General features: G+C 44.5%; 2 protein-coding genes across 2 annotated transcripts in view; one reads left to right on the top strand and one right to left on the bottom strand.

Annotated features, from left to right (window-relative positions):
• The window catches only part of T265_10192 (hypothetical protein), a gene marked incomplete at both ends in the record, with an annotated part of 6,596 nt that extends 3,819 nt beyond the window's left edge, over positions 1-2,777 (bottom strand). The window contains one exon of the mRNA XM_009176491.1: positions 2,605-2,777. Within this exon, the coding sequence (XP_009174755.1) occupies positions 2,605-2,777 (173 nt within the window). The remainder of the gene's footprint in view (positions 1-2,604) is intronic.
• The window catches only part of T265_10194 (hypothetical protein), a gene marked incomplete at both ends in the record, with an annotated part of 89,632 nt that overhangs the window by 32,285 nt on the left and 37,705 nt on the right, over positions 1-19,642 (top strand). The window contains 5 exons of the mRNA XM_009176490.1: positions 442-637; positions 6,164-6,362; positions 10,719-10,833; positions 17,034-17,192; positions 17,758-17,932. Of these exons, the coding sequence (XP_009174754.1) occupies positions 442-637; positions 6,164-6,362; positions 10,719-10,833; positions 17,034-17,192; positions 17,758-17,932 (844 nt within the window). The remainder of the gene's footprint in view (positions 1-441; positions 638-6,163; positions 6,363-10,718; positions 10,834-17,033; positions 17,193-17,757; positions 17,933-19,642) is intronic.

The following is a 19,642-nucleotide window of genomic DNA, read 5'->3' as shown; positions in this document are numbered from 1 at the left end:
TATATATAAAATATTCCAGCGGGCTGCACAGCTGTTGGTCATTCAAACTGTACATCCGAAGAAGTATCCAAAGTCGGCTTCTGAAAATCAATTGAGTGACCGGAAAACGTTCAAACTTGGGGTTCCAGGCCGTTCTTCTATCTTTGCCAATAGGTTAAAGGCAGCTACGTAGAGAGCATAAATTCTAGTAAAATATCACAAAGCCTCCTTTTGAAGGAGGCCTGGCAAATCTTTGACCAAAAGTGCCATTTCCAAAGACGAACGTTTTCAACCTGAACGTTTTTAGATAGCAATGATATTCTACACCACCCAGGTGGATACATATCAAGAAGATGCTTAGAAAACTCCTGATGTATTAGAAAAGTTGTATTTTGCGTAGTGTCCAGGTCTTTTCCAAAGCTCTCTGAATGATGCTGGTTAATTTTCCCTGGTCTTTCACAGACGTTCCCTCATGCAGATGATTTGTGCTACATGGCCTACTGTTATCCCTACTCGTTCACTGACTTGAAGAGCGATCTGAAGGAGCTGGTGCGGCAAGCGAAAACAAATGCACTACCTGAAGGAACAGTTTGCTGTGAAATCATGTGTCAGACCCGAGTGGGAAATTCATGTTTCCTAGTAACCATTACGGATCCCGGTAAGTGTGTTATCTTGCCATGAAACTGATCATGGTGAATGGTTTTTCGTCAGTCCAGTGGGCCATCACGTGTTTTGAGATTTGTTTGCGAAATTGGCTGTGGAGATGCCGAAAGTTTTGGAATGGTGTATGTGCTCGGAAGTTGCACCAAATCCAACGGGAGTGTGAAGCACGAAGTCAAATAACAAGTCTTAAAGGCAGGCATTGGCGCCACCCCGCTGCGGAGTTATTTATTAGAAAATGCCAAGTGAACAGTTTCAGACTATTAGACAGGGAAGCAGAACATTCATATGCATCTTGTTTGCAAAAACTGAATATCTATCTTCTCCTTTAACGCATCTTCCCAAACTTGCTTGGATATTCATTGATTGGTACTCAAGTGAAAGGAAATGCGACTCCACAAATTCCGTAATAGATCTCACTTTTCAAGAGACGCAAAGCGGATTTACGTGAAAGCATACTACTAGCATGCCTCATCAGTAGTATCGAAAGTTACACTTGTACCATCAAAGAAACCATATCACTGGGTCTCAAAGTATGCGTTCATAAATGACAGTGCTTTGTGTAGTGCTTCACGGTCCGATTATACCAATGGCGACAATTCGGTAGTTCCAGACTAACCATGAGTTTTTCACTGTGTTGTGGGCCTGACAAGTTCGCTCCTGGGTTAGGCTACGGCCAATCCATCAAGTAGGGAAGATCAAATTCAGAGGCCTGTCCAATCCAAAATTTATTGTACACATAGCGAATTGGGTTGAGCAGTTCCTGTTTATGATTGAGTCGACTGATCCTGTCGACTGTTCCTTAGACCTGTTGCTTTCCTCCAGCATAAACTATTCCATAATACCTAGATGCCAGTGGCGTCTAGCCCACTTGCTGTCGTGACCTGTTTTACCGTTGTAATGTGTAAATGGTCCAGAAAAGGTCCCAACTGAGTCTTTTCTTGGGTTTATTATGAGCGTCTGATCAAAATTGCTGTTAGTGACTGTTGCACATTCGATAGACTATCAGGTGAACCCCTCCGAGAAACTGTCTAGACTGTTTGGGTTTGATGGACGCTTCAGGAAAAAGGAACCAGGTGTATACCACCTGAAGAATACCATACAACCTGGAACTGTTCAACTTTTCAACGTGTGCGTGTCGCAGAAGTTCTTTGAATGATCAGCATCCTGTTTTATTGTGCAACAGATTCCTCCTCTGATTAGACTGGTTCAATTTTCTCTGTTACTTTCAAACGGAAACGAAAATTCCAATTTTTCACATTTCCGCATCCTAAACAATGGACCAAGACTGGTTTGTTTAAATGCTGCGCGAAAATTGCTTCTAACTATGAGTTTGGTACTATACTTAGCGCACGACTACGATATGAACTGGTTTCAACCCTCACCTGGTATCCACGGTTCTCATGCCATTCGTTTTGATGTTATGTAACATACAATCCAGGACCCCAAAGGATCTAGTAAATTGCCGGAAATCATTAATTATCAGTAATCATTCCATGACGTCAAACGGGGGTCTCTGATCTGTTAGTCCACCTAAGCGAGCGATGAGATGATGTCAACTCCGTGGGGCTTATCCTGTCAAGAAGCAAGGCATTTTACCTGTCACTTAGCCGGCCGTGGTATTGTTTTCAACTACGAAGTGGAGATGCGAGTTTGCATGACGAATGAATTTCTCTAGACGCAGGCTGCCGGAGATTCTCAACAGCTGTTTCCTGCTCCCTAACCTTTCACCGTAGACTGACTTCACTTATAGTGTGAAATCTTAGTTGATACCTTCAGCAAAGATTGCTCTGCCGCAGTCGAAATCGGTTCGCCGTATCTTTCGGATAACATAGTTTGGTTTTTTTTGTTTCTGGCTGAGAAATCGGGTTGCTAGTATTCTCCTCTTGTTCCACTTCAGAAAAAAGCATGGGTCTATCTCGATTCATTGACTCTAACTACTCTAAACTCATTCAGCTTTAGCACCCTTTTCGGTGCCTAGCTGCCATGTCACACGAAGGAGGCACGAGGGCTGGGATACTGCCAGTTTGCCCAAGCCTAGACAGGGGAAGTCGAGATGCAGAGGTCGGGTTCGAACCACGGACCTTTCGGTCAGTAAATTCGTGCTCTAACCACTTGACCCATCTCGCCCCATTCATTCATTGACTGCACCGAAGTATACATCATGACGTCTGGGTTCTTTCGCGCCATCTAAAATTCAACTTTCAGGTCTTCGTTTCTGATTCCAACGTCAAAATTTCCTTCTCCATTCCTCTTTGGAAGACAGCATCGTATGTGAAGGACAAACACTTTCTTGCTGTTTTAAACGGAAAAAAGTGCCAAATGCTCAGATTAACTGAGGTGTTTGGGCTTTGTGTACTGTAATGATCCTTCCGCAGGTTCACCTACGGAAACCTTGTTACGACTTTTACTTCCTCTAAATGATCAAGTTTGGTCGTCTTTTCAGCACCGGTCGAGCTGCCGAAGCAACTACAATGGCACCAATCCGAGGACCTTGCTAAACCATTCAATCGGTAGTAGCGACGGGCGGTGTGTACAAAGGGCAGGGACGTAATCAGCGCAAGCTTATGACTTGCACTTACCAGGAATTCCTCGTTCACGGGGAACAATTGCAAGCCCCGATCCCAGTCACGACGGTTATGGTTCAGTTTACCCAACCCTTTCGGGCTAGGATCCCAAACTCGTTGAAACCGTCATTGTAGCGCACGTGCGGCCCCGGACATCTAAGGGCATCACAGACCTGTTATTGCTCAATTGCGTGCGACTGGCACGCCGCTTGTCCCTCTAAGAAGTAGACACCTGCGCCGCACCCGCCGGCGAACGGCACCATCACCTCCAGAGAGGCAATGAGCACCGCCACCTGCACGAGCACAGAGGACAGGCGTACTATTTAGCAGGCCAAAGTCTCGTTCGTTATCGGAATTAACCAGACAAATCGCTCCACCAACTAAGAACGGCCATGCACCACCAACCACCGAATCAAGAAAGAGCTATCAATCTGTCAATCCTCACAGTGTCCGGGCCGGGTGAGATTTCCCGTGTTGAGTCGAATTAAGCCGCAGGCTCCACTCCTGGTGGTGCCCTTCCGTCAATTCCTTTAAGTTTCAGCTTTGCAACCATACTTCCCCCGGAGCCCAAAGACTTAAAGGTTTCCCGGGGGCTGCCCGCGGGGCCAATAATCGCGCCACCACGGTGACCTGGATTTTACGAGTTGGCGACTCCATTGATCCGAGGTTTCAAGAATGCTACATCATGCAACAATTCTTGCTGCCCTTGCGGTAGTTCAGTAACAGTTCTGATTTTTATTCGTCATTTTAGATAAACTTATTAACTTCATAATCTTGATATTGAGTGGTCGCATGAATTTGGAGGCGAAGTGTGAAGGCCGTTATCAGCAAATTTGGTTGTACTGGTCACTGCTGTTTGCATCGATGGCGCTCCCCAGTCGGAACACATCAATTGCTATGGATACTGGTAAAAATGTCCCACGGGCAAGGTTAATGGCGTGCATGCAACCAACCTGCTACTTTCAATGCATGGTTCCCCTCTACAGACCTTTCCAATGAAAAGCCCACTGACGAACGTGTAGTGGCGCACCAATCACATCAGCTGCCACCTATAAGGTGAAGTTATCGCCCCCTATCTTCTTAAATCACCAGCGAACGAAACTGTGGCAGATATGACCAGTGTACGCGGTTTTTACTACACACCAGCGAACGAAACTGTGGCAGATATGACCAGTGTACAACAAATACGCGGTTTTTACTACTTAAGATGATGCTGATGATGTTGATGATGATGAACTTGCACGCCACAGTTGTCTTTAATTAGTTTTGTTTCTGTAGGTAGCTGCACAGAGCCCCAGAGGAGACCTCGGAGTGCCCAGACCTAAGCGTCATATGCTGAACAGATCACATACGAAAAGTGTGGAAAGTGCAGCTTAGAGTGGAAGCTCTGTAGTACTAACAGCATAAATTTGATTGTTACTTGAATGTAAATCTTCTCTCAAAGCGCCAGTTAGATAACTTGTATCAGGAAGCTTAGATTCCTGAAAGTAACCTCAGAACGCCAGACGCCTACTGCTCCACCGAAATCTCAACAGGGAAGCCAGAAAGCATCCAGGCCAGTCAATTATTGAATCAATTCAGCAAAAGCTGATGAGTGTTCTTGCACGTCACAGAAGCACGACCGAATGTGATCAGCGCTCAGGCTTTTCACAGAGGCACGATCGATGTTGATGGGTGTTCACTAGTGCCTATCAGACAGCCTCGATCAATGTCAGAAAGTCCCCCTTAAATAGCGCGGGGCCGTTGTAACTTTTGCTCTCGCACTCCCTTGTTCGAAATATATAGGTTGTGTTCCCTTCCGTGAGTCCTTTTTTCCGGCACTAGGCACTGGAGCGGATCAGCAGCGGATACCACAGATCGGCGAATCAGCAGATATAACAATTTGCATTCACATTCAGTTAATTTAGGCCATCTACGGGATTAACGATGTGACCGGAAGTCAAGCCACATTCCGTACAAGCATGGCGAACAAATGAGGCGTGAATTCGCTGACACACAGAGATTTATTTACTTGATTTTCCAACCTGGGCTCAACAGACAAAGTGAAATAATCTAGAGTGAATCGGTTCATTTCATCTGTCAGCAAGGATCCGACCAAAGCGGCAGATCCGACCAATTCGTAAAGTGTAGAAAATGTTCACTGCAATGGGATTCATCTGCAAGTTTGATAGAGATTACTGCCTTGATGATTGTCTGTTCGCGCAAAAGCTCTTACGAAGTTTCTTACCTGCGATGATTTCAAAATGTGTAACAAATACCGATACTTTGGATTCAGCAGTATTTCTTATGATTTCTTATAAAGGATGTCACATTCACTCGCGAAAGGTAATCACAATAGGTTATCCCATCTCGATACGTTCCCTGTAATTGGACAGTTGAACAAAGATATTCCGTCGTGGTGTGGTTTCTCAACTACAGTCTTGCGAGAGTGTTAAGTTACATTATTCAAACTGGAACGAGATCACAGTTTGTCTCTTGTCAACTTTTAACAAGCAAATTAGCCTCTGACTCAACCAATAACCAATGCGTTTTTTGGTAACGTCTGTTTGTCAGACTCATATGACTTACCCAGACACGGCACTGGGAAAATTAAAACAGATAACCACTGGAAGATTTTCAATAACTGTCTACAACGAGCCAGTAAAACCGTTTCTGAAAGCATTAATGTTCAGAAATAAATGAATTTTGAGAGTAGTGGTGACTCTCAAACCGTATCTTGAAAAACTCACTGGTCATCGTGATCCGGTTTGTTTTTTACTTTATACTACTTCGTCTTAACCAGTAGTATAGTAACAAGCGTTTAAGTGCCATTGACATCACTCGGGAAGCTCCCTGAGGATGTGCTGAGCATCTCTGTTGACGCCCACTATCACGCAGGAAGTAAGGCTGCAATCGATAGAACCCTATATAATACGCCACGCCGATTGCAGTAATAACTCTCAAACTGTTTTGCTCAGGTGTGCCGGACTGGGAAAAGATCGCGGTTATCCTGACTGCACGTGTTCATCCTGGAGAAACCAATTCAAGCTGGGTCATTCTGGGCCTAATGCGCAGCCTGATCAGCAATAATTCTGAGGCTGAATTTTTACGACGTTCTTACGTATTCCGAATCGTCCCGATGCTCAATCCAGATGGTGTCATACTTGGCAACTATCGGTAAGTAATTGACTCGGTGCCGTTGTACCTAAATGGTAGTCTGGCTGGCGTACAAAGTTCTGTGGAGCAAAACGCTAACCATAGATATGACTCCAATTGCTTTGAAAATTTGGAACTCAAAACTTACCTACACATGAGGTCAGCATCCCGTGATATGATTATCTTTGCATGAAAGCCATTGGAAACTATCTCAAATTTTATTGCTGTAGCCAGCTTGATTGCTTACTGCCTATTTCGGGGTATCAACAATTCGAAGGTTGTAGCTTCTGTTGCATTAGGGTACGGAGACTCAGTGCAGGAACAAGTTGTATATGAAACCATGGCGCTTCAGTGATAACCGTTCACGATGATCTGATAGCAATTTTCTGAAAAAGAGGTTTTACTTTCCTGGTACTGCTAATCCATCATGGGTCTGAATCCAGGAAAAGGGGTATGTTCTGAACAGGATCAAAATTCTCGGATCAAGGCCTCTTGATGGATACTTTGAACATTCGCCGCACTTTAAGCTCATCCCGTTAGTCTTCAAGTGATTCCAATGAGTTTTTTTAAAAAGTACAAACCCGATCTTGGAATGGGACCAGAATGCTACCGTCAAATTCCGCGACAGAGTCTCGAAGAAGATGCTGAATCACGTGGCGTTCATCTTGCAACTAGTCCTGGATATCCTGAAAAACCGGATAGAAGAAGATTCACCTTCGGACACCGACAAACAAGTTCATATTCAAGGCCAAACGGCATATTGACACACAACAATGTGTGGGGGACCACCGTGAGTCGGCGCGGACAGCTAAGTGGAACATACGAATAAGCGCGAACACACGTAACAAGCGAGCTATTAAGGTTCATGTCCTGGGCAAACTGTCTGACCTGCTCTCGATCTAGAGTAGTTTCTGCCAGTCGAGTACCATGGGTGCCGTGGACTCTGACTCGGGTGACCGGCAAGATGATTTACCTCACCGATCAAATTTATTTACCCCAATCTGACAAACTTGGTGCCCTTATCACTCTCACCATTCTCCGACTTACTCTCCAGTTGGTGATTTCACATTCGGGTACTACGTAGAAGCCACGAAAGCGGTCAAAATCTACAGAACCAGGGCTATGTACAACGTTCCCTGTTCGAAAATAATCGATGGTTGTTCTTTTCTCGTCTACTTCGCACCGCGGCCAAACAAACTGAAAGGTCTAACTCAACAGTAGTTTCTGATAGATTGTCACATTACCAGCACTCCTGTTCTTATTTTCAGTAGATCATTTCACGTAAAGTCTGTTAAGCTGGTGATGCTCGGCGGTATTCACGCGGATCTTCGATCCATTAGACCAAAATGGGGAGTTTGTTGGCTGTGACTGTCGTTGCGGATAAAATGCCCATTGTATCTTCATTTTGAAATCAATTTCGAAATCAATTCAGTCAGGACTACCTTTTGCAACAGAACTTGTAATTAGAACCAGTATTGGTACAGGTGTTCCCCACATTTAAGTCTGGTGGACAAGGTAGGGAGGGTCGTTAACATATTTCAGTGATTAGTTTACATCCTCGACATATTTAACGCACTAAACGTATCGTATTGTCAGTCTTCGTGTGACCTTGTTGTGTCTCAGTTAGTACACCATGTAGTATATTGCGGGGTTTCATTGAATTCACCTATGATTAGTCGTGGGGAAAGGATAATCATCCTCAACTATTAGATTGCTAAACAGCCAAACACTTTTCGTGGCTACACATACGCGTCGTTTTGTCAGCTTGCACGGATTCACGGATCGATAAAGAGGGTCGAGGCTTTTGGCCGAGTTTTCCGGGTCGGTTTAGTTCTTGGAGGCCAGGCGCCCCTAATAACCGAACAGCATGTCCATTGAACGGATGTGTCACGTGTGGGCTACGGACCAAACGAAGGCATGCCCTGATTGGTCAGAATGCCAGCCAATCTGGGTCGAGCATCTTTAGCTCGACGCTTCTCGTCCCCTCACGGAGATTCTAACACGACCTTGTGGAACATTCCGTGATTACCCTATAAATACAGCTGTACTGATCGTCCTTCGTCTTCACAAAGGGCTGACTGAAGCTACCGTACCTTTTGGTATACCATATTGGATGGAGCAGGAAGCCAAGGACCGAGACAGAGTTGCACGACCGTTCAGCAAGACACAAAACCAGAATTTACCTATCATCAGATTTTTCCAGGTCAGTCCATAGCGAATAAGCCATGGGAATTTTCGACATCTCTGGTACATCGAAAGTAATAACCCATGACAAGGGTTCACAGTTCAAAGGTAGCTCATCCGAAACACAACTGTTCACATTAAGTCGCCGGCGTTCCGTACACCATCGAACGGGCAAGTCACCGAAATCGCTTCTTAATTCTGCAGGATATCCCTTAGACGTTCCATTTGAAATTTTGTTTAACACCTATTTCTCATTGTCAGAGATAGCAACTTCAGGGTGGTCACTGATGCCTCACTGCCGTAAACAAATGAGGCGACTCGGTTGATAACACCACGCGACGGCTGACGTGGAATAATAGCATTTTTGGATGTAACGTTCTACGCTGAATGCAGGCTGGGATACTGCCATGGCGCCCACACATAGAAAAGGTCTTCAATCAAAGCCTTCTGTTCAAAAGCTTGACCGCAAGACTACAGTAATACAAGCTTTTAAAGAACAAGTCACCAAGTCTGTCCCATTTCCACACCTAGGGGGGGGGGCAGGAGACTCTGCTCGTCAGAGCTGTGTACACTGGCTAGCTTGACGTGAGAAACTTTGCGGATATCAGTGAGGCTCTTAGTGTAACTGAATGAGTCACAGAGGTACACAAACCACCACACCACTATAAAATCCACTCTCTCACAGCAGATCCTCACTTGAGACGCGATTCCTCAAACCGATTGTTCTCACCAGTCCCAACTCTAAAGAACGCTCTAGAAAGTAAGATGTGCAAGGCGTTATGGTGCTCGAGCACGAATCATCGGTATGAGTGAGATGAGATTGCCAACAGAATTATTCACCGATGTCTCAAAGGGAAATATCTGCAGGGGGAGGGGAAGAGACTTGAGCCCGGCCTAGTGACGATTCTGTTACTGGATCAAAAACAGTGGTCTCAAATGAAATTATTAGGAAGGTCAGCTTCCTGAAAGCAACCACTGAATGCCCGAAATCTACCGAGACTCTCAGTTCCGCTAGATGTTGACCAGACAGACAACGCCCCCTCAATATGCAGCGCGTCACAGCCTTGTATCAAACCCAGACAGCGCGAGTCAGCGTTGATCAAGGTGAGACAACGCTCCCGCAATATGCAGCACGTCGCTGCCTCGTACTAAAGCCAGACCGTGTGCGTCAGCATAGGACCAAGTTCAGACAGTGTCCTTCCAATAATAAGCTTGAGGCCGTTGTACTTTTCGCACTCGCACGCACTTGCACCCACTCGCACTCTCGCAACCACTTTTTTGGAATATATCTATTGTGCTCCGTTTCGTGAGCCTTTTTCTCTCCGACACTAGGCACTGGAGCGGGTCAGCAGCAGATGCCACAGGCCGGCGAATCAGCAGATATGACAGAAATGATAAAATCCATGATTTTCTTGACACAGTTGACGGGCCAACCGTAGCCGATCCGCACAAGACACAGCGCATGGAAGTCTCGGCAAATAACAGCCGGCTCAATGAACTGTCGCTTCGGTTATAGGTCAAAACTTCGCTTGTACGCAACGGCCCATGTGCTATATGCATGCAACCGATTGGTCCCATGACTGGGCAACAGGCATTTTAAATCGCTTCGTGAAGTAACGCTACTGACAGGGGTGGCCTCACGTGATCAACAGACTTTCTCAATTTCACAGCTTCATTGGTCTTACAGTTAGCTTGTTTATATCATAAGAAAGCCTTCTGAGACCGGCTTCGACCTGCTCCCTCGCAACTACGTTTGGCCCAAAGACTGAGAATTATCCTAGCATAAATGCCCGTATCTCCTGACGTCGTACTATCCACTTCCTCAGTGCTTGGATTTTTCATGCCGACAATAGCAACAACGGAGTTGTGACGCAAGTGAATTAGAACACGAAAACTAAGTAGGAACGCCTCCACTTCCCTCTAGATGGTCACGAACTTGATCCTCATGTCAAAGTTGTCCTTCAGTGACGTCACTATCGGTGTTTGCAAGCCAACTCAAAACAGTAGTATGCATCAGAAAAGAAGAGAAACTGAGCACATCTGTCGGTGCGTGGAATAACTGTGATTGATTTTTTGCTTCCACCCATACAGACCCAAGGCTTAGGAGCATCTAAGGAACTTTATGGAAGACATACTAATAAAAAAAGAACTGGAACACTTTATTCTCAAATGGCTTCATTTACTTACTTCCAGATGTTCAGTTACCGGTCACGATTTGAATAGAAACTATCGCAAACCCCAAAAGGACGTGTTCCCCACCGTATGGCACACTCGGGAGTTGCTTCGTCAATGTAAACTAAAAAACATGGTAAGTCCGGGACCAGTCTCTGATACGAGGGTAAAGCTGGCAGTACATTTAAGTTACCCGCATTCTATAAAACGCACTCCGTTGTGTTGCCTGGTGTTGTAAATTCCCTTCTGTTATTACAAATGGGGTTAGTACAATCAAATCCATGCCGTAGTGAAAGCGAACCGAAGCCACAATGTCGATATTAGTTAAAAACGAGGTACCGTTTTATAGTGGCCTCAAAGGTGTCGCAAACGGAGACACGATATCACCTGTTTATGTGTTCCAATGTGGTGAACTGCCTTCTGACTCTTCAAAAAAGACTAGTGAACCCATAGAGCAGAAACGTCGGTAGAAGAATTACCGTGCTTCTCGGTATTTCGAAGGCAGAAGGCAGGGGGATCAAAGATGGCTTAAGAAGGCTGAGCGAATGCTAAATTAGACTATTACTTCTCTCCTTGTCTCTGTCACTTTCAGTGGATTAAATCTGGTTCTACTTGGCAAGTATGGTAGTTTAGAAGTCAACCAGCACGTCGACTTGACTGATGGAAACGAAATCGAACAGCGGTTTTTGTGGCTGCTCGGTTTGTTGTCGGTCCGCGCGCTGTTAGCTGAGGCTGTGAGTCTGGCAAAGTTCCATAAGCTGCATAAACGACACTCACGACCGGTGGGTTCTGGAAGGACTCATTGTTACCTGGTCGTTAAGAGCAACACACTAATCATAAAGTTGCTGAAATGTCTTCGAAAGCCCACGAATGATTTCGCGGAATCGTTACTGACGGATGCATTCGAAGCGCGTACGAAGTACATGCATCATTCCTCAAAATGGAGTCTGTTGTAATGACGCTGGATAAACAATTCGCAATGATTGCTGGGAAGAACTTCTGCCGAGGGGGATGAAACTATGAAGCATAATCGGGAACACAACGGACAACTAAGAACGACCAACATATTCTTCAACAATGGGTGGTGAGGTTGTAGGTGATGAAGCAGCGGTAGGGTGATGTCCCCCTCTCCGGAATAGATTCACTTCGCTTGCAGAATGAATTCATATCAAAGTTTCGAAACCATTATCAGTTGTAGAATAGTTCGACGGCCCAACTTGATGTTCAGCAAAAGCGCGGACACATGCATATTCGTTCAGTTACTAGTACTGGATGGAACGGAGATGAATGAGTTGACATACTGGCGAAGATTTTGTTGCCTATTCAGGTACATTCAGGATAGCTCAAACGAACCCGTGATGGCTGTACACAGAATGCTTTTGTAAGGATTTAGAATTTCGCAAAATACACTCATTTGCGGGAGACCCGTCCTGAACCCAGCTAAATCTCTCGTTGGCAATGTTTTCAAATAAAGGAAAGAAAATAAAATAAAGGAATAATCTTGCACCAGGAATTTAGTATCGAATTCAATGGACTCCGGCCTGGATAGGTTTTATTCTACTGTTGACCACATGACTTTCACGGAATTTTTGGTGAAAAGCCAAAAATCCGAAAATACTGGACCGATGAATTTGGGCTGCAAGTTGTCACACGTGTATGATGGTAAACTATTCACAACCGTTATAGGGCCAATGTCTCCGTTGGGCAAAAAAGCTAGAAAGAAATTGTTATATCTTCTGATTCGTCAATCTCAGGTATCTGCTGCTGACCCGCTCCAGTGCCTAGTGTCGGAGAGAAAAGACTCACAGAAGGGAACACAACAGCTATATTCCGAACAAGCGAGTGAGTGCGTGCGAGTGCGAGAGCGAGTGCGAGTGCAAAAGTTACAACGGCCCCACGCTATTTAAAGGGGACTTTCTGACATTGATCCAGGCTGTCTGATAGGCGTTAGTGATCACCCATCAACATCGATCGTGCCTCTGTGAAAAGCCTGAACGCTGATCACATTCGGTCGTGCTTCTGTGGCGCAGAGAACACTCATCAGGTTTTACTGAATTGATCGAATGATTGACTGGCCTGGATGCTTGCCGGCTTTCCAGTTGAGCTTTTGGTGGAGCAGTAGGTTCCGGGCGTTCAGAAGTTGATTTCAGGAATCTGACCTTCGTGATAGAAATGAAGCAGAAAAGGACCGGTGTTTTCTAAACGAACGACTTTACTTTATCCGTCACGTGCCGATGCGAGGATTCGAATAGGTGATAATGTTGACTCGGTCACAAGTGATTCCCCTGGAAATGTTTTCGATTATCTTGGAGACGACTGTATTCGACATTCGTTCGTTGCACATTTCTTCAGTTTACGCACCTAGATACACTCACATATTTACACCGTGAATGAGCAACGTTTTGCAGCGGTTATGATCACGTGACCTCCAAAGTGAAGTAGTTCACGTGATCTGGTTGGACGTAGGCAATCGATTGATTGGATTGACGCTAGAGTCAATGCAAATGAGCAGAAGTCTACAAGTACGAGGTTTCGATTATGCATAAATGATCTGTCGATCCTTTTTTATGGTGAACTACAAAAATAAATCTTTGGTGTATTTTGTTTTCACGCATACTCACATTAGAGAAGTACTCATTTCAGAACTTTACTGGAGCCCCTTCTTAAGATTAGCGAGAAAACTGATGCGAAATCTTATCGCAATAACGGTGCAAAAGTGACCTGGCGGACGCATGAATTGTTTCGATTGAGCACAGCTATTGATATTATACGTTTTCGATGCAAACCAGGAAACAAGGAGTAAATTCGAAAGCAAAACTCATCACAGGACTATTGAAATGCCGTCTTTCTAAGTCATGACAAGAGTAAATCATGAGTCAGAATTGGCCAAGCATTTTTCAAATTTTTGTGTATCTAGTTAGGTGAAAATACATAAAATATATAATGTAAAGAACATAACCAAACTGGTTGAAATAACTGACCTGATTGTGGAGATAAACAGCCATTTGCGAATTACGGTTGTGATAAAGTGAGACTCTGGAGTTCAAACTACAATAATTGCATAACTGTACAATAGCCGTATAATAAATAAATCAAATAAATCTGTAAACAAATGCCTTAAACGTTTGATATTTCAGTTAGAGCGACATTCGAGACATTGAGATACGTTCCTCGGTGAATGCTCCGGAAGCAATTTTCATCAGTTTCCTTGGAGTGTGGTTAGTGGGTTTCTATAATTATCCAAGACAGCTGTGTATGGCCATAGATGCGTCCGAAGCGTTGCGCGAGTCTGGCGGGAAAATCGAATCAATAATGCTGAAGTACGTCAGATAGTTTTTGGTTAAGTTCACCCTCCCTGCACGAGTCAGCTGGTCACAATCCACATGTTACGCTGGTAAGGTCACGTGCTTCGTATGCTAGAAGATTGCTTGCTCCGCACAGCTCTCTTCACCAAGCACTGTGTCGGATGGAAATGACCCAGGAGTGGTTAGTTTACGACCTCGCAACTAACCATGAAACCCCTTAACGGTTAACTTGGTCGCTTTGGTGAAGGCCACCTTACCGGATGGGGATGGATTACGAGACAATCGGGTGGTTCTGAGAGGTGTGGCTGCGTCGCGCAGCCAATAGCGGCCTTGCGTCATGGCTACTGCGTTCACTATGTAGATCCAAATTCCAACCACGCCGGACAGACAAAACCATTCGACGTCGATGAAATCATTGGGCCATCGCGTGCAACGAAACAGCTTCCTACGTTGAACAGCTCCTTCTCACAGCATTCACTGCCAACATGAATGAACCCAGATTTGGTTCCACTTATACAAAGTGGCGTCATTTTTCAGTATGATTGTGACGACTGCAGTGACGAGGGAACTTGCACGCCAACTGTAAACTTAATATGTTTCAACTTATTCTAAACTGAATAACAACCGACCGGATCAGAAGCCACAGTGTTGTGTTTATTATGCCAATATAAGTGAGTGCTAATCATGTTGATGAGCTGTGATTGCCGCCCATAGTTCGCAAATCAGACCACAGAATTATAGTTTAATGAAAACTCAGAAGCAATGTTTGAACTTACCATAAAACTGAGTCTTGATTTGCCGTTTCCTGAGCATCCTGGTGCATCCAGACTGAGCAGTGTTCATTACACGATCCTGACACATCAAACACTTTACTAAGTACTGATGAGTTGTTGGATGCCTGTGGGACTAGAACACACTGACGCGATAATATGTGAATCGACTCACATTTGGGGTGAACGAGAACCCACAACAAAGTATCAAATAAATTTTTATGTTGACGGCTCTACTTGTATGATCCGAAAGGCTGGATATCATGAGACTGACACCGTAGGTGTTTTTCTGTCGGATGTGCGACGCATCTTGGGTTTTGGGATTGACGGGTATAGCCACGATTTAACGATGAAATTCCCACATAACTAGCACAACGCAAGGTGACATGTGGTACAGGTAAAATGCTGTCCCCAATGGAGCAACACCTTCTCGAGTTTCACTGGAAGACTTGCCGACAAGAACACAACAGCTTTATTGCAACAAGCAAGAGCGTGCGAGTGAAAAAAATTAAAATGGCCTCGCACTATTTATTTGACATTGATTCAGGCTGTCTGAAAGGTTTTCGCTGAGCACCCATCGAGATTGGCCGGGCTTCCATGAGATGCCTGAACACTAATCATAATTGGTACTGCTTCTGCGGCGTGTGTGAACACTCATCCGTTTTTGTTTGATCGATTGAGTGATTGACTGGTCTGGATGCTTGCCGGCTTCCCTATTGAGATTTTGATGGAGTTTTAGGGTCTCAGTAGGTCCCGGGCATTCTGAGATTTTCTTCCGGAATCTGACCTTCCTGACAGTATCAAGATGAAAACCATCCCAGACAAATTCATCTCGCTCAGCCTACACCTCCCAAAACGCTCCTTTAGTTGGACTCCGAAAAAACTTTATTCTTCCTAATCATATTTCAAGGACTGGACAACAATTTCGAATAGCATGAGGCTGAAATGCGTACCAATGCACTAGCGACTTTTAAAATCTGAAAACCGGGTTTGAACAACTGAGCAGGTTCGGAGTCTGATTGTTGCTCAATTACTGTTCCAGTCCATTCTACTCTCTTGAATTCCTGATTACTCAAATGCTCGGACATTACGGTTTTTGTCTTAGGGTGTCTTTTTATCGGCCGCTGCTTTTCGTGGACGCTACATTGTACGTTACTGGATACAGGAGGGTCGTTGAAAAGAGCCAATCAGTACTGAGAACTAATGTAGCGGTGTACACTACTGATGAAGCACGCCAGTAGTAGTTGGTCAATCTTCAGATTGCCGTTGCTACATTTGTTGAAAGGCGCTTTGCCTGTATTAATGGCTTAGCTGAAGACAATGGTGAGAAGGGTGGAGTGAGGGAAAGCGGTAAAAAAGTGCACTTTTTTGAGGGAGTGCGATCCATGACGACGTGATCACAAGTTGGAGCACCACCGAAATGAAAAAATCTGAGGGTCCTGTGAGAGTAAGACGCCGTCAGCATTGTTGACCCAGTATGGTTTCCAAAGGATAGCAGACATCGCAATGACACATACATCGGAGCTCCGGGGGCGAGTAAAAAAGTGATGGCAAGCTTATTCCAGGGATTGTTTGCGCAGCACATCCTGGAAGGGTCTGTGGGCACCTTCATTTAGAATTGTTCTATCGTTGCATACTGCACGGAATACCTTTTGAATTAGGCGCTTGTTTGTCTTGAGCGTCTAATGTCCCATAAAGACCAATTCCGATGACTTAATTATACGGCATTTGATTGCCCGCGGGCTGTTGTCAATTGCTTGCACTCATATTGCAGGTCAGTAATCTTCCAGAAGATGTCGAATTGTAATTGCGCTACTCTGTTAACATCGTACGGCCAGTTCCTATAAAGGTCAGTAGAGCTCTTCTCGCAAGACATTGCACAGTTTAGCTTAACTTTATTCAGACTAATTTAGGCATGAGTTTCGAATGAGCAAGCACGACAAAGCAGGAAGACCCCAAGGTTACTAACGGATGCAATTTGGGTCACTGATCAACCCTGAACGTTTGCTTGTTAGACAAAAAATGAAACCTATTAGAAACAATCGTATTCTGTCTGAATTGATCCGTGCTGACATCAGAAGGCGAACTCGGTGAAAAGGCACTCGTACAAGCTGTTCACAAACTGATCAAACGACTGCAGATCTTATAAACTGCCCTCTGGATGAGTTTGTCCCCCCCAGGAGGGTCTACCACCTTCCTCGGTGTGGTGGTTGTCTCACGGAAAAACTACTTGTATCTGTTTGTCTTTGTCTTTGCTATAGGACGTCATCTACTATGACCTTCATGGACACAGTCGACGAAACAATGTCTTCACCTACGGATGCGATCAGTCTCTTCGAAAGGCGCCAAACAACACCGATGTTGTTAATCCAATTACTTTATTACAGGATCGTGTACTTCCATTTCTGCTTTCCAAGCTGGTAAGTACTTCCTCTGAACAGTTTCCGAGATAGTTCAGATGAGTTGAGTTCTTAAAGGTCTTTGTCGAAATGCGTTTTTTTTTCAAAAAGGTTCTAGAACGACCTTCAAAATCACGAAAATGTAGTTTGATCACTTGCGATAAATGAGACATTGCTTCGTTGAGGGAATGCCCACCTTATTATCTAAAAAGGTGAAGTTATAGCCAAAAGCAATAAGATTCTAATACTCTCAGCTTGATTACCAAAGTTAACTCGAAGATCCCGTTCTTAGTTGAAAATGAAACGAATTAAAACGAGGCTTGATAGTCCCTTCCGGCATTCAATCTGTTATTTCTAGCTTCCTGATAGTACCCTGAAAATGGGGGTCGTTCGTGATGACTGTGACGAAAACTGAAGCGAACGCTTCACGTGCAGGGAGCCATGAAACAACATCTGGTCTGCTGGTCCATAGTTTCCAAAACATCTCCAGTTTTCATCGGATTTTACTGAGTATTCAGAATAACCAGCGGTTGATTTTGGATTGTTTTAACTTTCTTCACATTTCCCACATCAAAATGCATTACAGCTTCCCGACAAGTTTTCTCTAACCGCTTGCCGATTCAACATCCAACGCCAAAAGGAGTCCACAAGTCGCGTGGTATTCTGGCGCGAGTTCGAACTTACTCACAGCTTCACGCTCGAGACAACATTCAACGGTTCAAATCTGATGGGGTTTGTTATTGATGATCTTGTATCGATTTGTTTTTGCCGGCAGAAATAAAAGAGCCCAACAAAAACCATACGTTACGGCAGTGAAGCATCGGTTTTGGACACTGGTGTCATGCTGTCGACGACGATGATGATGAGGATGAGGATGATGATGACGATGATGATGATGATGATGATGATGATGATGATGATGATGATGATGATGGAACCATCCGCATGGCCTACGCACAAAGGTTTAAATTTTGGAATAGTTCCCCTTTTTCGTTAAATTGACGAAATTCCGAATTTCATGTTAATCTTGGTTTTTTGGTTCAGGAAGTTAATTTTCGATATGCTTTTGCATTTTGAGTCGCTCTCTTTTTATTATATAAATATTACTCTCACAGAAATAACCGAATCTGAACTTGTTCCGACAATCGAACAAAGCCCAGTTAACCGCGAAATATCGCCAATTAAAACAAATTCTGAGCAATATTAGCTGAGGACTCAACTAGGGTTCCACCACGAGCAGCTGACCAGTGGTGTGATCAATCGGCACGTGACCATGTGATGTGAACTCCGTGAGTGAATGAGAAGTTACACAGTGTATTCGGTCCAACTATGAGCGTCCCACAATGACGATTGCCCTTTCTTCCCCAAACGACTAAGATTTCAAACACTGGCCGGAAGGTCGCGAACCATGATATGCTCATTGTTGACTATTGCTAGCAAGCATGAGACGCTGTATAGGGCTTCCTAGCTTTTACGAGTAGACTGACATCAACTACAGGGCAGAAGCTCGACCTGAACGAGTAAACATCTGAGGTACAGTAGGAATCACATTTCATTTGGCACCGCAGGGGGTCTCCTTGAAAGTTGGTCTGGAATTGAGACTGTTAGCATGTGTCACATCGTGTACGAGAAGGAGTGTTCTGTATCGGCTTTTTGTGGAGCGGAGTAAAATCACATAATATTACGGACCTTGTTTTGGCATTAGGATATTGAATAATCCATTTTGTCTCCAAAAGTACAATTCACACATATCGGACGTTCTTGGACAGTACAGTACGGATAAATTAGCAAGCGTTGTCCAGTGCCGGAAAAGGGTATCGTGGAAAGTGTACTTTGAGGTCTCTAACTCGTCAGCCGAGTTAACAACTAGTCAAAAAAAAAGGGTAAACCACCATCTACACGTTTAGTTCTAAGGTATGAATGTGGCGCTGGCATTCCTTAGAACTTGCTTTAAAGAAAACTCGGTGGTTCGGTTTTCAAGGTAGCTTAATATCATAAAAGAGAACGAAGTTTGTGCTTTTTTGACCTGAATATCTTAGTGATGTTGGCATCAATACTGTGGTACCCAGCTTATGGGTGCCCTCTCCGTTTTTACCATACACAATTGGTAACTTTCTAGATGACCCCCAAGCAATGGCGAAATAACTCAAGTGGTTAGAGCGTGAATTTACTGACCGGAAATTTTGTGGTTCGAACCTGACCTATGCCTCTCGTCTTCCCCTGTCTGGGCTTGAGCTACCTGGCAGTATCCCAGCCCTCGTGCTTCCTTTGGGTGGCATGGCAGTTAGGCACCGAAACAGTGTCAGAGACATTTTTAAAAGGCTACTGTATTGCTCGCGTCACATGCCCAATCGCTTATTTTTAGGTTTGCTCTACTCCATAGACCTTCCTTTAACCTGAAAACTTGCAATGATTATTGAAATTCCAAGATTGGTGTGGCTTTGATGGCCACCACTTCATTAACCCTACTA

The sequence above is a fragment of the Opisthorchis viverrini genome (assembly GCF_000715545.1).
Source record: "Opisthorchis viverrini unplaced genomic scaffold scaffold56, whole genome shotgun sequence".
In the NCBI taxonomy this organism is placed as follows: Eukaryota; Metazoa; Platyhelminthes; class Trematoda; order Opisthorchiida; family Opisthorchiidae; genus Opisthorchis; species Opisthorchis viverrini.
This window is presented reverse-complemented; position numbering and strand designations above follow the sequence as displayed.